Genomic DNA, 23,244 nt, shown 5'->3' with positions numbered 1-23,244 from the left:
ACCATGTTGAGCTATGAACTGTGCTGTGTGTGTAAACTGTGTGCTTAGGACTTTACATGGCAGCAAAACACCCACTGCTGCTGTCTGTTTGAGTCCATGCTTTAATGGCCAAACTTAGATCAAGCTAAATATAATACAGGTGAAATTTTGTTCCTTAAGATTAGACAGTTTTTACTTTTTCTAAATTGTGACCAGTAGAAAACTTTTATGTAGCTTGCATTATACTATTTTTTATATATATATATATATATATATATATATATATATATATATATATATATTATGAGTCTTTAACTTTTAACAAATCATTTGTGCAGTAACAAGTTATAATTTAAAAATGCTGTTCTTGCTATATTTTTGTGCCTAGTAGTCAATGTATTTTGGATTGCTTTTATTAAAAAAAAAACTAATGCTTCAGCATGACTGAGGATTTATGATTGCTATATATAATCTGTAGAGTTAGTTAGGCTGGACTGCTTGTATCAGCCTTAATTTAACAAAACTGACTAATTTCACAGATGATGACTTTGACCAGTTTGACAAGCCTGGAGCAGAACGGTCCTGGAGAAGAAGAGCTGCTGACGAGGACTGGGACAGGTATGTCCATACTTGGGCTCCCCCATGGTGCCTTGTGTCATGTCTGTGATCCTGTACTGTATACAGAGATCTTTACCAAAGACAGTGTATTGGCTCTTTGATGCCCTGTCCTAGATGAACCTCCCTGCTGGACTGATGAGAGGTCTCTTTAGGCTGCACCAGGGCCAGGTTCAAGTTTATCTTGTAAGTAGCTGTGTAGAGCGTGTGCCCACTTTGTCTGGTGTATATCATACTCAGTAGTGAGCAAGACTTTAAACATTTTGCCATTTAATAACAATTAGCTTTTAATTTTGTTTCCCTATCAGTGCAGGCAGGTCCCTGCTTTGTAAACCACAGTGATGGTTGATGTCATCTCAGAGTAGTGAGTACCTGGAGAGGTGAGGAGCTCTACTTTTAGAGGAGGCATGTTGGAGGTGCACAGACTGGCTGTGTTAGGTGCTGAGGCGAGTGAACAAAAAATGTGCTATGGTTATGGACTGATTTCATTTAAGAACAAGTGCCCAGAAGTTTACAGGATGATTTACAATGGAATCATGGATAATCAACCTAAGATTGATTAGTTAGACATAGTTAGCCTTTCCTGACTAAATTAGTGCTCGGTCTGGATTCTAGAGCAGACTATTAGGGCATGAGAGAGATGTATCTTATTTGTTTGGATGAAGGTGGGTGAACGTATGTATTATCAGATGGTCTGACAAAGTTAATTTTTTTTCAACAGCACAATCTACATGAATTTGATTGCACTGATTGATAACTTATTAAGACTTCCAGGCATACGTGGAAGTAATATAATAGAGCACTGTCAACCCAGTGTATTGTCAGCCAACTTGGGTGATTATCAGTTTTATCTATATAGTCTGCAATCCCCTCAAATCAGATGTAGGTTACCTGGAAACACTTAAGAATAGTTCTTAAGATACAGAGTATTTACACATACAGCTGTATTGTATCTAAGGAAAATCTGACTATACATGCCTGACTATGTATGTAATGTATCTGTGCATTTTCACACAGTGCAGGTACATGTTTGCTTTTCTGTGGCTTGAAATTAGATCCAGATAAAGGTCTGTATTTTAAAGTATTGGTTCTTCCCATTTGTGTTATCTGTTGCTATAGTGAAGTACTTGACAGTTAGCATAGAAAGTTGTGTGCCTGGGTCTGGAGAGATGGCTCAGTGGTTAAGAGCACTGTGACTGCTTTTCCAAAGGTTCTGAGTTCAATTCCCAGCAACCACATGGTGGCTCACAACCATCTGTAGTGGGATCTGATGCTCTCTTCTGGTGTGTCTGAAGACAGTAACAGTGTACTCACATAAAATAAATAAATCTTTTAAAATAAATAAATCTTAAAACAAAAAGAAAGTTGTGTGCCCCATAGTTTTAGAGGCTCCACTTTGTAATTGCTTTAGCTTTGGCCCTCTGATGAGGCAGCATATCATGGGAGAGGCACATGGCCTCTCATGTTATGTAAAACCACTCATGTTATGAGCCAGAAACATACTCATGTTCCACTATTCCTAGGATCTCTCAGTAGTCCCTATCTACTCAGAGTTCCATCCCCTTCCCCAGCACCACCCTGGAGGCCATGATTTTAACTGAATTATGGCCTTTAGAGGTTATTCATCAGAACTGAAGCCTTTAGTTCTTTTTTCCCCTGTATCTTTTTTATTATAATTTTTCCATTTTTTTCTTTCTTTCTTTTTAGGCACTAGTCTGTGCTTTGCTAACAGAATCAAGACATTAACAAAGATCAGCTTCTCTGAAGAAAAGCATTTCTATAGAACAAAGACAGCTACATGTTTACTGCCATTACATAGCTCAAAGCAGGAAAAGAATATTTACAGAATACAAGTTTTTAAACATTTTTGTCTTTTTTTGTTTTTTTTTTTACAATGCTAAAGGGGTTATTTAGAGTTTTCAGTATTATAAATAGAAGAAGCACTTTATGCATAGGGATATGGTACATTATTGTTTAAAGAAACAATGACAAACCTTTTAACTTGCAAACAGAAAGATAAAAAAATCACTAATGTTGAAAATTGTGAAAAAACCCCAACCATGAAGCAGTCTGCCCACTGCTTTTGTACGATTATAAAATGGCAGAAAAAGAAAATTTCTTTCCTCTCCCCTTTTTTTGGTGATGTGATCATACATATGACAGGCACAAGGCTAACAGGAGGGTTCATGGGGAATGATGGAAACCACAGCTAGGACCAGACAGCGTTCCACAGGCAAGGGGTGTGGGGAAGAGGGGGATTCCAAGTGACTGTCTGACAAGGATGTGAAGGAGACAGGACATGTGAACTAGTCTGTGAAAACATGATGCAGAAGTGATGATGTATACTCCACACACTTCCTAGTTTGTAGGGGAGTGGGAATGGGTCACAGAAGCTCTGATTTGAAGGACTACCGTATCTATGAGAGGGCATGGATGGGAGGAAAAAAGTGGGAAGGGTAGGGTAGGGTGACCTGTGCAGCTGCAGCAGGGCACTGCAGTCAAGGAGCCAAGACAGACCACCAAATACAGATGAAACTGAAAATGGGCCTTCGAGGTTTGGGTGACAAGCTAGCTTCCTGCTGGCCCAGAGCTCAGTGGCAAGAGCTAGCCAACAGAGCAAAGAGGCTGGCTGGAAGGGTGTGTCATCCTAGATGACCAAGGAGTGGGTGGCCAACCAGAGCTAAGCCAAGTCACAGACTGCTCTTGTTCTATTCATCCTAATCTAAGGAGGCTGTGCTGATCTGGAGCTTTCTCCCTGCTGCCGTTTGGCTGGTCTACCTTACCCCACAGGTGCTGGGGAGAGGGGGTGAGCATCTAACATTGGAAGTCTGGTAATCCAACAGTGCAGAGGATATGCAGGACCAGGCTAGCAGGGTCTCTTCCTGAACTTGTCTGCCAACTGGAGGAAGTGCTCAGGTGTGACATGAAAACAGAACAAGAAAGCAAACAACAAAACCAAGCAAACCAAAGGATGATATAAATTCCTTAAATTCACTAAAAACTGAAAATTTCTAGCATATGATGTTTGAATATGAAATGCAGAGGTTTCTGAAGCTTTAATGCAGATAGTAGGAAGTCTCATTTCCCGCTCATCTGTTGAGTTGGGCGCTAAGCTGTGACTGTTGCTGCCACATGCTGACTCTTGAGGGGGACAACAGGAGGTGAGGTGGGTGCCATCTCTGTCTCCTGGCCAGTCTTGCTGCCTGAGGTGTGTCAAGTGCAATGGGCTGCTGTGTCTTGTGTAACCAGCTGCTCCTCACATTTGCCTGGGACTGTAGGCCAGAGGGCAGGTCCGTCATTCTCTGTTCATCTAGCCCTAGCTCTGGTGTGGAGTATCAGGTGTCCTCACTGGCCAAATGTTGCAGACTGTCCTGAACCACAGGGGTGAGGGGGGCTGAGAGCAGTTATGGGCTAATGGGACTTCTAGGAGATTGACCATGGGTGAACTCTGACAGAGTGTGACTACTTCTGACATCACGGGAGGCAGGCTGTGGAGTGCCCAACTGAGGGGTGGTCCAGCCTCTCTGATGACCTGTAAGACCTGCTGCCCGGATGCTGGGGTGGCACACTTGTCACCAACCACCTTGCCCTTTCCATCTTCTTACACTTGACATGCAGGGCAGCAAAGGCTGCATCAGATAGGTCCTCCATCTCCTCATCTTATCAGGACATCCCTTCAAAGACTGAAGAGCAACCTCGCCAGCTTGGAGTAAGGATTTCTTTGTATTGTAGTTTCTGGACACATGTTGTTGCAGCAACAGACATTGGGATGACGGTGTTAATATCAAATGAGCTCTCTCCCCTTCTCCTCACTGGCTAAGATGTGCTGGTTGCAGCTTGTGAGCTAGAGCTGGTGGGAGTAGAGGTGTCTGATGAGGTGGAAAGCTGTTTCACCAGGGGGCTGTGTGGTGAATGGTGGGTAGCTGTCAAGTAGCTCGAATGGCTCATGGCTGTGTGATGCTTCAACACTTTACTTCTCTCAGATAAATGATCTCGAAATCTCATTTTGCTGTGGGCTGGGTCATGCACAGGTGGCGGTAGGTGGAGCAAGCACTCTGCTTTTGGAACTTACTTGCTCCACCATGGGCACAGCCTCCACATTGTCTAAGTGCTGCTTGTGGGTCACGTCAGGCTGTGTTTGGTGATGGGACAGCTTGGCTATTGTAAGGAAGGAGTTCACCAAACTTGTGCCTGTCTTTACGAACTGGATCTGACAGACTGCATGGCATGGGCGCTCTGTGCTTAAGAGAAAACTTTTTGGTAGATTTGATCTTGTCAAAAGGCTTGTTTTGCCACTGAGACTTCAGTATGCTCTGGAAGTGCAGGCTTGTGGGAACATCATCTGGGTGAACACATGAGTCCAACATAGTGTATTTCAGGAGGCATGGTGTTCACACTGCCTGAACCACACAGTGTACAATAAGGATTCACATCATAGCTGGAGCGCAAAGAGGAACAATGCTGCTGGGTCTAACAAGCCTCTGATTCTTATAGCTCAGTACAGGCAGAGTTTGCACTGCAACACACGTGCCATTGGATGATGAAGAAACTAAATTCAGCCTTTGCTTTTTGTGTAATTGTTCCTCAGCATCAGAGATGTCACCTGGAACTTGGTCTGCCAGGGCAGGCTGAAGACTGTTAACTCTATTGACAGGTCTCAGTGCTCCACATGATTTAGTAGACAATGACTCTGAAATATGACTAACAGGGATACTATGGTTTTCTGATGACAGAGAGACAGACTCAATCAATTTATTACTCCCATGATCTGTTTTTACCTCAGAACTAAGTAAAAGTAAGTCTGTTGTATGATCTGGGAAAGGTGCTTCCCCAAGGACTATCAACTTCTTAATTATCATGTATCTGTTTGCTGATGAATTTGATATTCCAAATTCAGAAACATGGGTCTGAAGTCAGTTCCAGCGGCTGACATTAGCTGCTCTGTCTGTAGCTCATCTCCATTCAGACCTGCATTTCATTAAGAGGCATCCAAATAGCATATATAGTGTCAGGAATAGTTCAGACAACTCAGGAATAAGCAGGAAGAGACTAAGTAATTTCCCAGTTACCGTGGATAATGAATTAGAGAGATCTGCACGGCTCAACCAAGTCTAGAATCTTTTTAGTTCTTTATGAAAGAAACAAAATGATGTTTTCTAGGATTTCTGCTTATCTGCTTATCTGTATAAAGTCTAATCAACCCCTTTATATTTTATGTACATGAATGTAGGTGTAAAGGTGGTTCACATCGAAGTCTTAGTTGATTGTTTTCCTGTAGTGTCTGTTAACTAGGAAGTTCTTACAAGGCACAGATTAGACAGATGTCTTAGTCAGAGTTTCTGTTCCTGCACAAAACATCATGACCAAAAGGCAAGTTGGGGAGGAAAGGGTTTATTCAACGTACATTTTCATATTGCTGTTCATCACCAGAGGAAGTCAGGACTGGAACCCAAGCAGGTCAGGAAGCAGGAGCTGATGCAGAGGCCATCGAGGGATGTTACTGGCTTGCTTCCCCTGGCTTGCTCATCTTGCTTTCGTATAGAACCCAGGACTACCAGCCCAGGGATGGTACCACCCACAATATAGTTGAGAAAATGCTGGATCTCATGGAGGCATTTCCTCAAGGGAGGTTCCTTTCTCTGTGATAACTCCAGTTTGTGTCAAGTTGAGACACAAGGCCAGTCAGTACAAAAGGAAGTGTTCATTTGTTCTTTTTCAAAGTAATTACCTATAACATCTACTCATGATCATTGGTTTAGAATAATTTTAAAGCATAGACTCTTATGTCAGTTGTGTTCAATTTGTGGTAGTTATTCTCTTACAGTGGTCAGACTGTTCTAATAGTCCCTCAGTTAGAATTTATACTGGTTGACTCCTGAGTCTGTGTGTTGTTGGGACTTAGAGTTTTTGGCAGCTTCATTCCTCTCTGCTATGTTGGTTGATCGTGGTGTGAGGAAGCCTGGCTTTATTATTCTCCTCAGTGTGGGTAGCAGTTGTCTCTGTAAATCAGCTTCTTTTCCCACATGGTCTGCAGTATGATGTTTGCACATTAAAGATTCTGTGTTTTGCATGTTTTGATAATGTTTAAGTATCAAACACCTTCTGCCTGCTGCATTATGGAGAAGTTTTGAAGAGTGGTTATTATGAAAACCTTTTGTCATGTATCAGTGATTTGCGAGAGAATATGGAGATGCTACCCAGCATCTGAAAAACGTTCAAGCAAGATAGGCACACACTGAGGAGATCTTAACTGAGAATCATTTAATGAAGGTGTATTTAGAGAGCAGGCTTAAGGAATGAGGGGGAAGCCCCTCCCCAGAACGTAGCTTTCAGTCTAGGCCCCAGGAGAGGACTGGTCTGGGTCTGAATCCAGAAGGTGGGGACATGTATTTGAGCCATTCCTGGAGGATATAGTCCATGTCTAGAATGAGTTGGCGGAGACTAGAGTGGATAGGAAGCAGAGGGCGGTAGACTGAGTTCTCAGGAAATGGCCATGCTGTCATGCATAGCCAGGTGACTGACACAAACACAGATATTTAAATTAGTTCACTTTTAAATGCTTTTGATTGTTTGCAAAAGTTCTATATTCTTTGTAGTTTTTTTTTTTGTTTGCTTGTTTTTGGTATAATTATGAAGACCTCTCTTATTACCATCCCAATTAATGTGTCCTGAGAAAGTATTATTACCTCCCATTTTCCATTTTTTAAAGCTGTGGCATGGAGAGAAATTCATTTTCAAAGAGATACTTGCGTGGTTTTGTCATATAGAATCAGGTTTTCAAATAGGGTGTTGGCTGGCAGCTTATTTTCCTGCCTTCACAGGAGGAATGTAATGGAGAAGATAATCAAATCCTACATTCTGGTTATAAAATGTTGGAAGGAACTATGCAGAAGTCAAAAAGATAGTTTTTAAAGTCCTTGTCTTACATTTTTTTTGTATCAGGTTATGTAAGCTCTTGTCCATATTTCTATTTATGAAGTGAGGTTGAGGCTAATTACAGAGTAACTTACAGTAACTCAGAGCCTTTAGCATCTGAAGTGAGTGATTTTTTTTTTTTTTTAGGTTGCTTCTAGTTCTGAAAGGCTTTTTATGAGAGTGTGTATTTCTCTTATAACTTCATCTCTACATTCTTAGAGATGTGTTCAGCGATATACTAAATTAGTAAATTGGTACTGGTGCTAATCTCAAAAACTATAGAAATTTTAAACCAGAGCCTAAATAGTCTTAGTAAGAATGTTGGTACCGTTAGATTTTCCTGGACCTCTCTGTATCTAGATCATCCTGACTTTAATTGTATTTTTTCATTTATATTGGTTATAGACCAATATAAATCGGCTTTGCTTCTAAAACGCCGATTCCCTGGAATTAAAATCATAATGTAGTAGTAGCCATTTTTCTTAACAAAAATATTGTTTTGACATGTTTTCCTGGGGGCGGCTAGATGTTATATTTATATACATACTATCACATCTGTATTAGTGTTAAGAAGGTAGAAACAGAACTGCTTTGGGAACAAAGAAAACAAATGGGAATGGAAGAAGAAATATGTTATATACCTGAATGGAAATGGCCTTTTATAAGGCAGTAAAAAGTATTTCAATCTTCTTGATGTGTTAAAGGTTTGGAAACAATAGTAATATAGTTATGGCATATAATTTTATTAATTCATAATTTAAAATTTTTTCTTTAAAATATTTAAGATAATTTGTGTGTGTATGTGTGTGCCATGTGAATGTTGTGCTCTTGGAGGCCAGAATGGAATGTTGAATCCTTGTGTTAAACTAGTTTCTTGACATGGGTGCAGGGAACTTAACTTTTCTTTTGCAAGAGCAGGAGGTGCTCTTAACTGCGGAGCCACCCACTGCTTCGGCTCAATTATCTTAAGTTCCATTTGGTTTCTGCTAGTTGGATGAGTATCAGATGACTTCTTGTGGGTTTTTTCTTCCTGATTGATGATATTGAGCATCTTTTTCATTACATCATAAGTTTTAAAGATGGGAAAGCTTTAGGTGTTTCTTTGTATATATTTATTGTTGTGCTGATTATTCAGGTTCAAAGGGAATAAAGTACTCTACACAGTGCTGAGCTTAGGTATAGTAAACCACCTTCTGTATTTAGCCTGACCTTAGCTGATAGACTTGTCCATGTATTCTTGAGAGTATTTATTCTTTTTGTAGAGGAAGGAAGGTGTAGCTACCTGGGAAGTTCTCATACCCTGGATCCTGGATCCTTACCTGGATTTCTGAGTTTTCTAATAGGAGTAACATTTTGCATTTTTTTCCCCCAGTGAACTGGAAGATGACTTGCTTGGAGAAGATTTACTGTCTGGCAAAAAGGTAAAAAAAAAAAAATTTGTTTACTAGAATTAATTATACCTAAAACAGGGATACACCACCATTACTTGTGTAAGGGGTAGATGTTTAGAAAACTGAGCATGGACCAGAACTTTGTAAATGGACTAATTGTTTTGTTGCTGTAGATTGACCCAGAGCTTCACAGATGCTCAGCATGTATTCTGCCCTGGGGTTACTCCTCCAGTCCAGCAAAATGGCTCCTTATTAGTAGATGCTTCAGATATTACCATAGAGAGCAAGTATTTTAGTTGCCACTGTGTCCAGTGTATCAGAATCAGGATAACAGCATAAAACGTAGGTTGCCTTAGAGAGTTGAAACATTTGTAGGTTTGAGACTTTACATTGTGGTTCTAGAAGGCACATCTAGGAATATTCAGCTTAAAGGTAATTTGCCAAACTGTATCATGTAACAGATCTACATATATATAGTTAGAAATTCTCATGGTAACTTTTCTAGATTGATTAAGCACCTTTGAAGCATTATCTTTAATATGTGTTTTTGTCTATAATATATTTCTAATCTGTTTTATGAAATCATGTAAAAAGTAGAGCTGTGAAGCAAGAGATGAAAGTGAGAATTTTCTTTTTTTCTCTTTTTTTGTGGGCAGGTGAAATGTATACTTGCAGGTTCGTGTATATGTAAGTGGCGGTCAGGTTGACATTCTGCATCTCTCTAAGTCACTCTTTATTGAAGCAGGGTCTCTAGCACATTGACTAGTCTAGATAGCTCACCCCAGGGATTCTGTCTCCATTTGCTGAGCTCTTGGGTCACAGGTGGACCACTATGCGCACCAAGTTTTTGTATAAGTGCTGGGAATCTGAATTCCAGCCCTTGATTGGTGAGCTCTCTATTCACTGAGCCACTTCCCCTGTTCCCCTAAAGTGAAGTAACTTTTTTTTTTCTTTTCTTTTTTTTTTTTTTTTGGTTTATTAAATAGTTTAAAACATTTTCTGCTTTCACTTAGTGTTTTAGTTAGGGTTTTACTGCCGTGAACAGACACTATGACCAAGGTAAGTCTTATAAATGACAACATTTAATTGGGGCTGTCTTACAGGTTCAGAGGTTCAGTCCATAATCATCAGGGCAGGAAGCATGGCGGCATAGTGAAGGCTGCTAGCAGAATACTGGGTTCTAGGCAGCTAGGATGAGAATCTTAAGCATTAATGCTATTTGTAAATGTGTGCAAGTGTTTATGCATGTATATGTTTATGTATATGCATGCGTGTGCTTATATATATTCATATATGCAGTTGGAGATCAAAGGTTGCTGCTGTATGTCTTGTTCAATTGTTTGGTGCATTATTTTTTGAGATTTCCTTACTGAACCTGGAGCTTACCAGTTTTGCTAGGCTGGCTAGTCAGTGAACCTAAGGGATCTTCTGTCTCGACCTCTTTAGTGGTAGAATTCTAGGTTCATGTGCTGGGGATTGGACTCAGTTTCTTATGCTTGTGTGGCAAGCACCTCATTGAGACTTCTCCTCGGTCCTCAGTGTAATTCTTCATACCTCATGTTTAAGTCTTAAAATTATTAGGGTTCACATTGTTAAGAACTATACTGATGTTCATTACACATTCAGTTAAGACTTGTAGACAGTTTAGTAGTCTTGGGCCCTGTCCTACTGTTGCTCTGTCTGTAACTCTTAGGCCTTAGTAATTGAATGTGACTTAAAATGTGACTGACTCAGTAAGTCTGTTCATTCTGTTTGTTCTGCTGTGTGTGTGTGTGTGTGTGTGTGTGTGTGTATGAGACACTTTCTCATTGTTAATGTCTGGGTCCACTGGACCAGGCTCTTACCCTCTCTTCCTAGTGATAATGGCTGTTTTATAAATGTTTATTGAAGTTTTTCTCTTAGCTAGCTCCCAAGTACTGGAGACTAGATGAGTATTTATTTACCAAGCTGTAAGAGTACAACAAATGAGCAGCATTACTGTATTTTAATCCTTTAAACTAATCTGGCCACCTCCTGGTCAAAGTCCCAGTTATACTTGCATTTCAGTTCTGATATGGCTCTCTAGGCGCCAGGTGTTTTCTCATGGTTTCTCCTGGACTCTATCCTCATGGGGGGAATTCTTCCTTCCTCTGTTTCCCTCCTCCTCTGGCTGGGAGGAAGTCTAGCCTTATTCTCTCCCCTGACCAGTCATTGGCTGATCAGCTTCTTTATTGACCAACTGGAAAAATTGAGGAGCAATGTCTTGTAACTAGATATAAGGGCATAGAAACCAGCATTTGAATAATACAAGATAATTTTTATACAATGCACAATAATATTATGCCTACATCCCAGATGTTCCTTGAGCCTTTATTATAGGGGTTGTGTAGTAAATGTATCAGCTGGGGATGGGTATACCACAGTGAGTTGTTTTCTACATTTTGACCAGTTGTAGGCTAGTTGTAGATTTCTGTAATGGTCTTGGTCAGCTGCCAAAAGAAGCTTTTTTTGGTGAGGGCCACACTTACCTTATACACTTATATAAGGATAGGTATTTTTTTTTTTTTTTTTTTAAGAATGAAGTTGGAATTACACTATATGCTGGTTGGTCTTGTGTCAACACAAGCTAAGAGTTATTTAAGAGGAGGGAACTTTTTTTCTCAGTTTTCTTAACTGAGAAAAATATCTCCATAAGATCCACCTGTAAGGCATTTTCTTAGTGATTGAATGGAGAGGGCCAAGCCCATTGTAGATGGTACCATTCTTTGGGTGGTGGTCTTGGGTTCTATGTGAAAGCAGGCTGAGCAAGCCCTGGGAGCAAGCCAGTAAGCAGCACTCCTCCATGGCCTCTGCATCAGCTCCTGCCTCCAAGTTCTTGTCCTGACTTCCTTCAGTTGATGAACTGTGATGTGGAAGTGTAAGCAAAATAAACCCTTTCTTTCCCAACATGCTTTTTGGTACTGTTTCATCACTGTAATAGAAAACCTAACTAAGACATACTGGTTTAGGGAAGTGGCAGTAGTGGGTCTTCCTCTAGGGTCCATGATCTCATGAACTACAGACTAGTTGGCTAGTTGGACAGTTTTCATGAATGAGTTTTCTCCAGTTGTGTAGGCCTTAAGTTTAATTAGGTAGTTGTTGGTTACCCTTGAGATAGAAGCAACTATTGTTCCCTTGACTGAGTCTTGCCATGCTGGTCACTGTTGTAATTTGTAGGCTGAACTGCTGGGTAGAACTTTTAATTACTTTTCTTCCTTGGCAGCTTATAAATACCAGGAAAGCTATTACTTAGGGGGATGACTTCCTAGCTTGATTTCTTTGAGTTCTCTCTTGGCAGTGTGTGATGTTTTTAGCAATAGAGTCTTAAGTTTTAGGAGTTTTAAATTCTTTAAGTTTTAGGAGGCAACCGAAGGTGATGATGGCACCTGTATTTATTGTTTGAGGAGTCTCTTTGAATTTTTCTAACCAACAGCTCAAAGTGGGGTTTCTCATGCCTGGTAGGTACTGTTAGACAGTCCATGATTCAAGAGGGAGCATTATCACCCTAGTGGAGTAGTTTCATTCAAATTTTTTATATCTGTATATGCATAATTACTGTATATGCGTGCTTTTTGAGACAGGACTTTTCTATATAGCTCTGATTGTCTTCAAACTCACTATGTAGATCATGTTGTTCTCTAACTAAAAGAGCCTCTGCCTCTATCATGCCCAGCAATGTGTGTCTTTTTAGTTAACCATGAAAAATAATGTATTTCCCTATGGTGTTTTCAGTCATCTTCTTTTGCTCTTCTCTCCTCCCCTCTGTTCTCATTTTTCCCTTCATAGCACTTGTGTCCTACTAGTCCCTTCTAGTACTTTTCTTTCACCATGATCACATTTACTTTGTTTCTATGGTTACTTCAAGGTATGCATTTACACCAGACTCTTCAGTGGGAATGCAAGTAGGAAGAAGAGAGAATGGTATGAGTTGTTCTGGTGGGGCTTTACTTAGTTAGCTTCAGCAGTGCTTAGTTAGAGGTAATCTTGCTTCAACTTTACTTACTCTGACTGCCTAGGTTATTTTGAAGGGCACTTTAGATAAGCTGTTTTGGAGATCTTTGGAAGTTTGGGTGGGGCAGTTCTGGTCTCAGGATATGGGCATTTCAAGATTGTTTATGTTGCCAAATTGCATCCTGGAAATGCTTTTTCTTGCTTCTTAAAATATTTATTTATTTTATATATATGTCTATACTGTAGTTGTCTTCAGACACCAGAAGAGGGCATCAGATCCCATTACAGATGGTTGTGAGCCACCATGTGGTTGCTGGGAATTGAACTCAGGACCTTTGGAAGAGCAGTCAGTGTTCTTAACTGCTGAGCCGTCTCGCCAATCCCAGAAATGCTTGATTAGCTTTTGTTCCTATTAACAGTCTCTGTCATGGTATCCCACATCTCAGATTCTTCAAGCGTGATCCTACTTTAAAAAAAAATCTTTGTCAGCGTAACTGATGTTAATTGTTGCTGGTTGTTTAGTTTATATTTGATTTCTGACTTGATTGGACCTCCCTTAAGGTACTTGTTACCAAGTTTATTGTTCTTGTCTATGATTGGACTAGATGCCTAGACTCTGCTTTCCACCAGAACTAGTGAAATATATAGAGGTATTACCTTTGAGTGACATTTAGGCCCTTGTGACAGAGTGCAGAGCATCTCGGGCCAGGTTAAAATATGTTGAAAAGGCAAGGCTGCAAGCTGAGGAAGGAAGAGCATGGTTGAGGAGGAGCTAGGCTGCTGTGTTAGGTCCTGCCATCTGTTTTACTTCAATAACACCTCATATCTGGGCAGGTTGGTATGCCAAGGGCTCTGTGGTGGTTTGACTGCTTGGTCCAGGGAGTGCCACTATTAAGAGGTGTGGCCTTGTTGGAGGAAGTATGTCACAGTGTGTGTGGGCTTTAAGACCTTACTTTTAGGGTGGGAGTGTCTGGTGTGGCTAAAGACAGCTACAGTGTACTCATAAATAAAATAAATAAATCTTTTTTAAAAATAAAATTTATTATATGTATATATACATATACATATACATATACATATACATATACATATACACTGTAGCTGTCATCAAACACACCAGAGGAGGGCATCATCTCTCACTACAGATGGTTGTGAGCCACCGTGTGGTTGCTGGGATTTGAACTGAAGACCTCTAGAAGAATAAACGGCGCTCTTAACCACAAAGCCACCTCTCCAGCCCCCAATAAATAAATCTTAAAAAAATAAATAAAGACTACAGTCTTAGCTGCCTGGAAGCCAGTCTTCTTGTTTGCCTTTGAAACAAGATATAAAATTTTCAGCTTCTCATGTGCCATGCCCTCCTGGAAGTTGACATGGCTCCTGCCTTGATAATGGACTGAAACTTTGAACCTGTAAGCCAGTCCCAATTAAATGTTGTCCTTTATTAGAGTTGCCTTGGTCTTGGTGTCTGTTCACAGCATTAAAACCCTGAGACAGGATCTCTGTCATAAGTACCAGTGTTTGTCCCCATTTTTAAGACCATGCTATCCTATTGAAAGTCCTCATTTTAGGAGTTTTGGAGAGGACTTTTTTTAATGTTTCTTAGGGAAGATGGGGCAAAGGATTTTGTAAGTACTTGCTGTCACTCTGTGGTCCTTGTTTGGTACCTTACTGCTTTTCTGACTGTTTGTATGGCTGGTTATATCACTAAAGCAGATTTGTTTTAGATCTGCTTACTGTAGGTCCATCCTGCTGTGTTGGAAGCATAGCTTTGGGTAGCTTATTTGACTGTTGAGATAGATAAGGTCTTTTGAGCTAATGTATTTTCCTATAATGATTTTTTGGAATTATCGGAAGTACTGTAATAAAAAATATACAGTTAAATTTGACTTATTTTAGAAGCTGTAGATGTCAGATACTTATTGTTTCACTTAAGAAGTAAAAAATTAAGCCAGTTTTTCTTTTTCCACTTAAAGTTTCATGTGTGTGCCTTTTGGAAGAATATGCCCCTTTTAGATTTAGGAATACTTTTAGTAGAGGAAGAAAGTTGAACCACCCCTCTGTCTAGAATATTGAGATATGTTTATCCCAGCCTAGAATTTAGAACTCTGGCAGATCACTCTACATACTAACAAGATGGTTGACAACATTGGAAGATCTGAGCTTTTATTTGTATTTTCATGCCTTCTATTTGTGAAAGCTGAAGTTTTGTTTCTAATTGGTTTAAATTCTGCTCCAGTAACCTTAAAAACAGCTTATATCAGATTTGTATCTCTTGTGTAAAAACCTCAGATTTTTGTTCTTGTCATTGTTGCTCATTTTAAGGCTATCATTCTTTTTGAAGCTGACCTTCAGCTTACAGAGATACACCTGCCTGTGCCTCCATGCTCTGGGACTGAAGACATGTCATTGTGCCGGGCAAGGCACCTATTCTTGTTTAGTTTGGTTAAGGAAAAATTGTTAAGAGAGTCTTCAAGGGATGTCTTATTTTCCTTTTCTGCCAGAATTATAGTAAATGTGACCGTTATGCTTGTTTGATATTTGTCTGTGGCATTAAACATTTCTCAGGGGTAAGCCAGTAGGTTGTATGTGAGCTCTCTAGATTCTCTGTGGCAATGTCAGACTGAGCAAACCTGGATGGCAAGAAGTTGAGCGGTAGGTTAGAAACAACCCTCTCAGAGTACGCTTGTGCTTGGTAACAAGTCTTCTCATGGAAGTGACATAGATTAATTAGATTTTTCTTTTAATTAGAATCAGTCGGATTTGTCAGATGAAGAGCTGAATGACGATCTTTTACAGAGTGATAATGAAGATGAAGAAAATTTCAGGTACTCAATATCAACATTAAAACTGTACCATATTTAACTAAATTGATCACAATTGTTTATATTTTTATAATTATAATGAGAAGTTGAATAATGTGATATTGGCCTTCTAACATACAATTACATTCTGAATGGGATATTGTTGTATTCTGATGTGGAAGCCATATAGATTGTTTGCATAAATAGGTCACAGATGGTTCTCATAAATAGGTCACTGGCTTAAAGTCATGTATGCCTTTCAGACCAGGTTGGGAAAGACGCCCAGTGTTGTCTGCTTGGAGTGTAGCGGTTTCTGACTTGATGCAGGCAACTGCAATTTGATTTTGCTGTGTGTGTGTGTGTTTTTTTTAAGGCAGTTTTTAATTGATACCACTTTGGAGAAGTACTTAGAAATACTCATTTTTCTGTTTTAGGAGGACACATGGGAAAAATATAAACATTCTTCTGGTTTACAAATGTGATTGCAGGTACATCATATGAAGGCCATAGATTTGAAACCTGTTTTTTCACATGGTTTGTGACTAAAAGTATACTCTTAAATAATTCTACTAGCAAGATGCATTTGCCAATTCTCTTCTTTGATATCATGAATTGTATTTAGATCTTTTGAATGAAGTTGGCCTTGAAATGTATTTTTCAAGTTTGGCCAGATGTTTGAAGTCTATTGTGTGCTCAGTTTTGCTGCATAGACTACTTGGCTGTGAGCACAGATTTACTTTGTAGTCTTGAATCTGAAATCTTGTGTGTATGTACACACACATTTAAAACATTGTTCATGGAGAGACAGCTCAGCAGTTAAGAGCACTGACTGCTCTTCCAACTCTTCCAGAGGTCCTGAGTTCAATTCCCAGAAACCACATGATGGCTCAGAACCATCTGTAATGGGGTCTGATGCCCCTTTCTGGTGTGTCTGAAGACAGCTACAGTGTACTCATATGCATAAAATAAATAAATAATTCTTTTAAAAAATTGCACATAGGAATGCATGTCTTTGTAGCACTTGTGTGTCTTCTGAGACTGGAAAAGTGTATCAAAACCTCTGAAGCTAGAGGTACAAATGGTTGTGAGCAACCATGTGGGTACTAGGACTAGAGCTTGGGTCTCCCAGAAGAACAAGAAGAAGCTGAGCCCTATCTCCAGCTTCTGCATTTGAACTCTTTGAAATGTCTGCACTTTAGTAGGTAGTGATAATAATTACACATAATATGGGTTTTGCGGTTTTAAGAAGATCCTTTGCTCTCTTATGAAGAAATTGCTAGTGTTTTGGGTTTAGTTTTTTGAGACAAGGATCATATTGTAGTGTAGGCTGTTCTTACTCATGTCAATTCTCCTGTGTCAGCATCCTGAGTGCTGGGATTATAGATGAGCCACCACAGCTGGTAGTTTATCAGTTATTTTTTAAAATATATTTGTGACTAGTATTTATTTGAATATATTTGTGACTAATATTTATTTGGGTATTGAGGTATACAGGTACTTAATGTCTTGATTTTCTAAAGAAGAGCTTATAATTTGCATCATGCTTTTTATCTTTTTGGAAACCAAATTATTCTTATGATTCTAACTCTGGTTACTGAAGAAATGGCTCTGTAGTTCTTTCAGAGGACTCTTCCATTTATTTTCCAGCATCTATATCAGCACCTACAGTCACCTGTAATTGGATCAGTGTTCTCTTCTGGCCTGTGGGCACTAGGCATAGATGCAGTGCATGTACTTGCAGGCAATCACACACACCAAAGATACATGGAAATGGATCTTAAAAACAATTCTGTGCTTTTTCTGAGTATAGAGTAGTACTCTTGTTTTCTGTTACCAGTTCTACCAGACAGAGTCTTATCTGTTTCATTTTATAAAAGAAGATGGAAACACAAAGTGTTTAGTTTTAGCCTTGGATGTTTGTAAGCCAGACTATCTTTCTCTGGCTGGCTTCATTTTTTAGTCAGATAACAGCTGACAAACAGAGATGCTATCTGCATTGTGGGTCAGTGACCCTGGGCTACTTGGAATCTCGTGCAATTGCATTTTACAGATTGTTGGAGTGCACTTACCCAGTGGGATATCTTGTTACCAGTGATTAAGTCTCATAACTCATTTAGGTTATGATTCAGCTTTGAGCCTCCTCTCAATATATCTCATTGTGTTTTGTCATCTAGTTCTCAGGGTGTCACCATCAGTCTGAATACCACCTCTGGCATAGTTACATCATTTGAGCTGTCTGATAACACCAATGACCAATCCGGAGAACAGGAATCTGAGTATGAACAAGGAGACGATGAGCTAGCCTACCACAAACCTGAGGAACAAGAACTGTATACTCAAGAGTACCCAGAGGAAGGACAGTATGAAGGCCATGACACAGAGTTGACAGAAGACCAAATAGAATATGGGGATGAGCCGGAGGAGGAGCAGCTGTACAGTGATGAAGTGCTGGACATAGAAATCAATGAACCTTTAGATGAATTTACAGTGAGTCTTTTCTCTTTTGAATGGCCAAAGATAACATGGCTTTCTGCACATAGGTTTCTAGACGGATGTGAAATCTATTTACCTCCCATGGGAAAGAGAGAAATTAGACCTTATTATCACTAGCTGCCAGTTTCTTTATCAGAGCTATGACAAAGTTTGTGTTGACAGCTTGTTTGGCCACTGGTAATGCTCCTTTGTCATTCGGGAAAGCTGCAAAGAATTGTGACCTTGAGGATTGCACCCTAAGGAAGAAAACAGCTTTGTGTGGTGGAAGCACTCTGTCAATGTTAGAAGTACTTAATGCAGAGCTTTTATCCAGGCTTTAGACAAGATCTGATAAAGTCCTTCTAAGGTGAAAAGATTATTGACCTGCTAAAGACATCTTTAAGGTGCTAATATTCCACAGTGATTGATGTCCTGTCTTCATTCATCCCTTTCTTACTGAGAACTGTCTAAACATGAATAAAGAGGTTGAGGTTAGTTTAGAAAATGTCACACATAATTTGTTATCTATCTGTAATCAGCAAGCTAAGATGGTGCTGGTCTTCATTACAGAAAGATTTCTTTGGTAGGCAATGTTTATTTTTATTAAACACCAGGAAAGAATTGGTTACTGGTGGTAGATTAGTCACTGTCTACCATAATGGTATGTTATCAGAAGAGATTTGTGTTTTTAAAAAGCACCTGATGACATTGATTCTGGGAAGATGTTACTGTTGCATTGTGTAATGCCTAAGGGTTTCATTTCATTGGGGTTCCATGTAAACAAAATGGACAAGAGGTGTGTAGAACTCTTGTTGGTAGAGTAGCATCCTTGACTGTGGTGCCATCATTTAGTGTGTGCTTGCATTGAGGACACTGGTCAACAGCTAAGGAGTCTTGGTCATTTCTGTAATGTAACAGCCTGCTATACTAGGGGTTGATGATACAGAGCCTGAAAATACTTAGTTCAGTCATGACTGAGGTTTGGTGTCTCAGGAAGCAAGGTTCGTTCTTCTGAAAGTGTATGTAGTTTGTGATCAGTGGAGTCTGCTGTCTGTGGTCCTGTAATGGTGTGTTTTAGTACTCAGTCCTTCAGTACCGAGTACTGCTTGCTTATGCGAGACAACGTAATTTAAGCTGCTTGTTTAATTTAAGGTCTTTCGAAAATGTGCTAGTTTTATTTTCTAGTGTTTGACTGTTACTATTTATTGGTAACATTAGCTATTCATTTCTTTGGTTCTCTACTCTTTAAATAGTCAGCATAGAGTGGAGAGTGTGGATAGGGTGAGTTTGTTCAGCCACTTAGTTCTTGGGGACTTGTACAGAGAGAACTTGTAGTCAGTGAGAAATTTTCTTATGTATATCTTTGTCCAATTTAGGACCACATAAAGTCCTAGGAATAATACAAAATCCATTTAAATAATTTAGCATCCTGTGGTCCAAGATTCAGGTACTGAAACTAATAAAATATTTAAATTGAAATGCTTGTTGGACTCTTACCTAAAAATGAATTACTTTTTTTCCTTAGAAACTTTAAAGTTTTATTTTGCAATTCTGAGTATGCTAGTGTTTCATGCCTGAATGTTCTGTGACCAGTGGCAGCCTACCTTACTATATCTGGTGTTGGAGCCAAAGTTATCATCTTCTGTCTTCATGGATTCACAGTGATAATATCTGAAGTGATGGACTGCTCTGGGTGGGAAGAAATCAGAATTAAGCTGTAGAGTGCTTTGCTGTGATCTTGTCTCAGACTATCCCTCATGTGCATATTGCCATTAGACCAGTAAACACATGAATAGATTGTGTCCCCGTGTATCCTATGGGCATGTAGTTTATTAAGTGGTTTAAACTGGTTCTGTGTCCTAGTCAGGATTTGTTGACCTGATCTTCAAAGCAAGAATTAACTCTGAAATGTGATCTCACAAGTAACAGCTTTCTGTGAGAGCCTACTCACAAAATCATGCATTTGGTGCAGAACTGACTGTAGAAGCCATAAAACCACACTTTGTAATTGCAAGGGATACTGTCACATGTGAGGAATGGGAGATTTCAGGGATGTTAAGAGACTGCTTAACATAGTTCTGAAGGTCTGTTAAGTGAATTTTGCAGGCACCATTGTTGATGAGTGTGATTGCATTTTACCATCTGTACTCTGGTATTAGCAAGAACTGTTGTTCATTAGCTAACAGAATAATGTTTGTTGGTGACATCCAAGTATATTCACTGTGAAGTTAGTATTGAATAAGATTTCATAAAAACATTGTTTCAAAAACCATGTTCAAATTTACCATTTGTGTAAAGAGTAGTAGACTGTTCCATGTGGATTTGGCTGAAGTGTTGCTTTGATGAGATGCTAACAGTTTTTGCGCATAGTGGAATGCACTCTCAGGATCATCTTGAGAAGCAGAGGGTCAGTTCTCCCCACCTCACTACTTGTAGGCAATGTCAGTATCAGTCTGCTTTCTTTGGCAATGTGGTGTTCTCTGGTCACTTTGTCTTCTGCCTTGCCTGAACTCAGAAGGGACAAGGTTGCCTACTGATAAGCCCTTTTCATTTCATCCAAAACCTCACCCAAGAGAAAGAAAGACTTGATGAAGAATACACTGTAGTGTGATGTGTGATAAACACTTTGTCAAACTGTCCCACTCCTGCTTTTGCTATTGGCTTCAGGTTGATGAGGGGCATAGAGATCAGCTCCTGCTGCCGCCAAGCCCACGCACACAAGCCTGGTTCTTGTAAAGCTTTTTTCCTTTGGGCCGATATGAGAGCTGCTCTCGCTCTCATCGCTGGAGTAGCATGTATGCTTGGGTTGCTGAGTGCTCGGTCAGGGCATCCCCACAGTAGAATGTGTTAAAATAACGCTGCATGAATCATACATGAAAAGTGGTTGAAAACAACCAAAAGCTTTGTGAGAAAAATGTTTCTTCTCTTTAATGGCCGTTAGGATGAAGAATACTTGCAGGCTTATGGTGGGCAACAAGGGCTGCAAGTGCGGGAAGACTGTGAGGCTGAAGATGACTTAGATGAGATTACTGATTCCCAGGTTGCTTCTGAGACCCACGAGGTACTTGTTCAACTTCTACAGTTTCCTGAGTTTCTTTCCTTCCAGATTTAAACTGAGTACCTATTAAAAGAAAAGTACTAGTGAAAAATCAATGGCATCTCTGAACTGTGTGCACTGTAGTAGAAGCCCAAACCTGGGCCTAGAGAAGTGAGTTCTGGTGCCTGGAGCCTGTGAGAAGTGTGTGCTCTGGAGTGGTAGTGCTTGTTTATTTACTTATTTGTTTCTTTTTATTTGTGTGTGTGTGTGTGTGTTTGCTTGCTTTGAGTATCTGCATGGCACATACACAGGGCAAGCTTGTTTTGAGGGGTTTATCTCAGTTTATCAGGTTGGCACAGGGATGATTTTTAAAAGTGTTATGTCATTGCTTTGAGATCAGTACTATAATTGTTTTAATTAGTTAATATTAGTTAATTTGCACCATTATTCAAGAAACAATGCCAAGTTCCCTAAGCTGTTTTAGGGTTTGTCCTTAGTGTTGAAACAGTGATGATCTGGGTTTCTGGCCCCAAGGGACTTTGCAGTTTCATGTAGGAAAGAAGGCACTGAAAATTACTGTTGTGCACAGCAGAAAATGACAGCTTCCAGGAGGGAGGCTCAGACACAAGTACTGAAAAGGTCCTGTTGTGGAAGGGCCCATGTCTGAGACTGTAGAATTACCTCTGAAGTACTCTTAAGAATGCTTTGGTAATTCTGAGCTTCTGTCTCACTGAGAACTGGTAGCTACTGTGGCTAGGTCTGTAACAGACCATAAACCTTTTTATCCTTGGGATAAAATGTTAACATTATTGTTTCTCTAATACTTACCTTAATGTTCCTGGTTGCCAGAGAATATACCCATCAAAGCCACTTAGCACTCTGGAAGCCTTCCCCTAAGCTGAGTTTGAGTTTTCCTTCCTTCCTTCCTTCCTTCCTTCCTTCCTTCCTTCCTTCCTTCCCTTCCCTTCCCCCCTTCCTTCCTTCCCTCCCCCCCCTTTCTACTTTGTGTCTCTCTCTTTGAAATAAATTAAAAACAGAGGAAAAAAAAATAAGACTAGTGTAAAAGACTCTTCACCCCAATTGTCTAGTTGTTGAAGAAGGTGTGTCTAATCCAGGGAACCATGGCAAATTGAAGAAGACCCAGAACAGGCAGCCTGGTTGCCTACACTGTTCAGTATTATTCTCCTAGCACACTGATGACTCAGCTTAGCCGGGCCTGCAAGGACACTTGAGAAAGAAATCAAGAAGACCTGAAAGCAGGGAGCAGAGCAGTTGTAAGACTGCCAAGGAGGTAGTCAAAAGTTGGCAGGGAAACAGTTCTATACATATATCGTGTGTCCTCACAGGATAAGCAAATAAGCTATAAGCTCATGAAAATATGTTCAGTAAGGTAAGAATTAAAACCTATTTTAATATGGGCAAAACCTATTTTGTTGGGGGACCTGTAGTAGAAATATCACAACACCATTTCTGTTTTCTACATATTTGTGAGCATGTCACTGCTTGTTCTTTCAGTATCTCTGCTCAGGTGTGCTTATGTACCAGATGACCTTGAAAGAAAGGGTCTTCCAGGACAGGTCTGTGTTGGTTGAATAGCAGTCCCACATGCAAAAGGATCCGTTCTTAAGTATGTTCCCTCTGGATGTGATAGCAAAGTCCTGGGCAAGCAGGGCCTCAGGGAAGTGCCCAGTTCTACCAAGTCTTAGTCTTTTCTCATCTCACATCTTTCATGAGTATGTGACAGGCTACTTTGCCAGCTTTCAGGAGTATAATCAACATTCTTACTGTCCTTGACAGGCTCAGCCCTGAAGCATGTTGTCCTTTGACTCATCACTTCTACTTTAATGAGTTTATTTAAAGGGATAATATAATCTAAGATGGACTAAAAACCCTAAAATGTGTATGTTGATAGGTCAAAGTTTTGGTCAGGTAACTATAGTGGCCCCATAGGAGGGAAACCTTAGCCTTTCTTTTGCTGTACAGCATGGGAAGTAATGTCTTAAGTGAGAAGAGCTAGGTGATATACTCTTCCCCTCTGCTCCTTCATTGCTTGTTTTTTATA

General features: G+C 39.9%; 1 protein-coding gene and 1 pseudogene across 8 annotated transcripts in view; one reads left to right on the top strand and one right to left on the bottom strand.

Annotated features, from left to right (window-relative positions):
• Nucleotides 1-23,244, top strand: part of RBM33 (RNA binding motif protein 33) — a 95,921-nt gene that overhangs the window by 11,178 nt on the left and 61,499 nt on the right. For 5 of the 7 annotated variants that reach the window (XM_080936487.1, XM_080936488.1, XM_080936483.1 and 2 more), the window contains exons 2-6: nt 519-597; nt 8,882-8,930; nt 15,621-15,697; nt 17,848-18,160; nt 21,087-21,206. In XM_080936487.1, the coding sequence (XP_080792613.1) occupies nt 519-597; nt 8,882-8,930; nt 15,621-15,697; nt 17,848-18,160; nt 21,087-21,206 (638 nt within the window). The remainder of the gene's footprint in view (nt 1-518; nt 598-8,881; nt 8,931-15,620; nt 15,698-17,847; nt 18,161-21,086; nt 21,207-23,244) is intronic. The other 2 variants (XM_080936485.1, XM_080936484.1) reach the window with 1 other exon arrangement.
• Nucleotides 3,703-5,594, bottom strand: LOC308435602 (KAT8 regulatory NSL complex subunit 1-like; annotated as a pseudogene). The gene has a single exon. The product of its transcript is annotated as a KAT8 regulatory NSL complex subunit 1-like (transcript).

Source organism: Micromys minutus (assembly GCF_963924665.1).
Source record: "Micromys minutus genome assembly, chromosome: 23".
In the NCBI taxonomy this organism is placed as follows: Eukaryota; Metazoa; Chordata; class Mammalia; order Rodentia; family Muridae; genus Micromys; species Micromys minutus.
The sequence above is the reverse complement of the archived record's forward strand: the minus strand, read 5'-3'. Positions and strand labels throughout refer to the sequence as shown.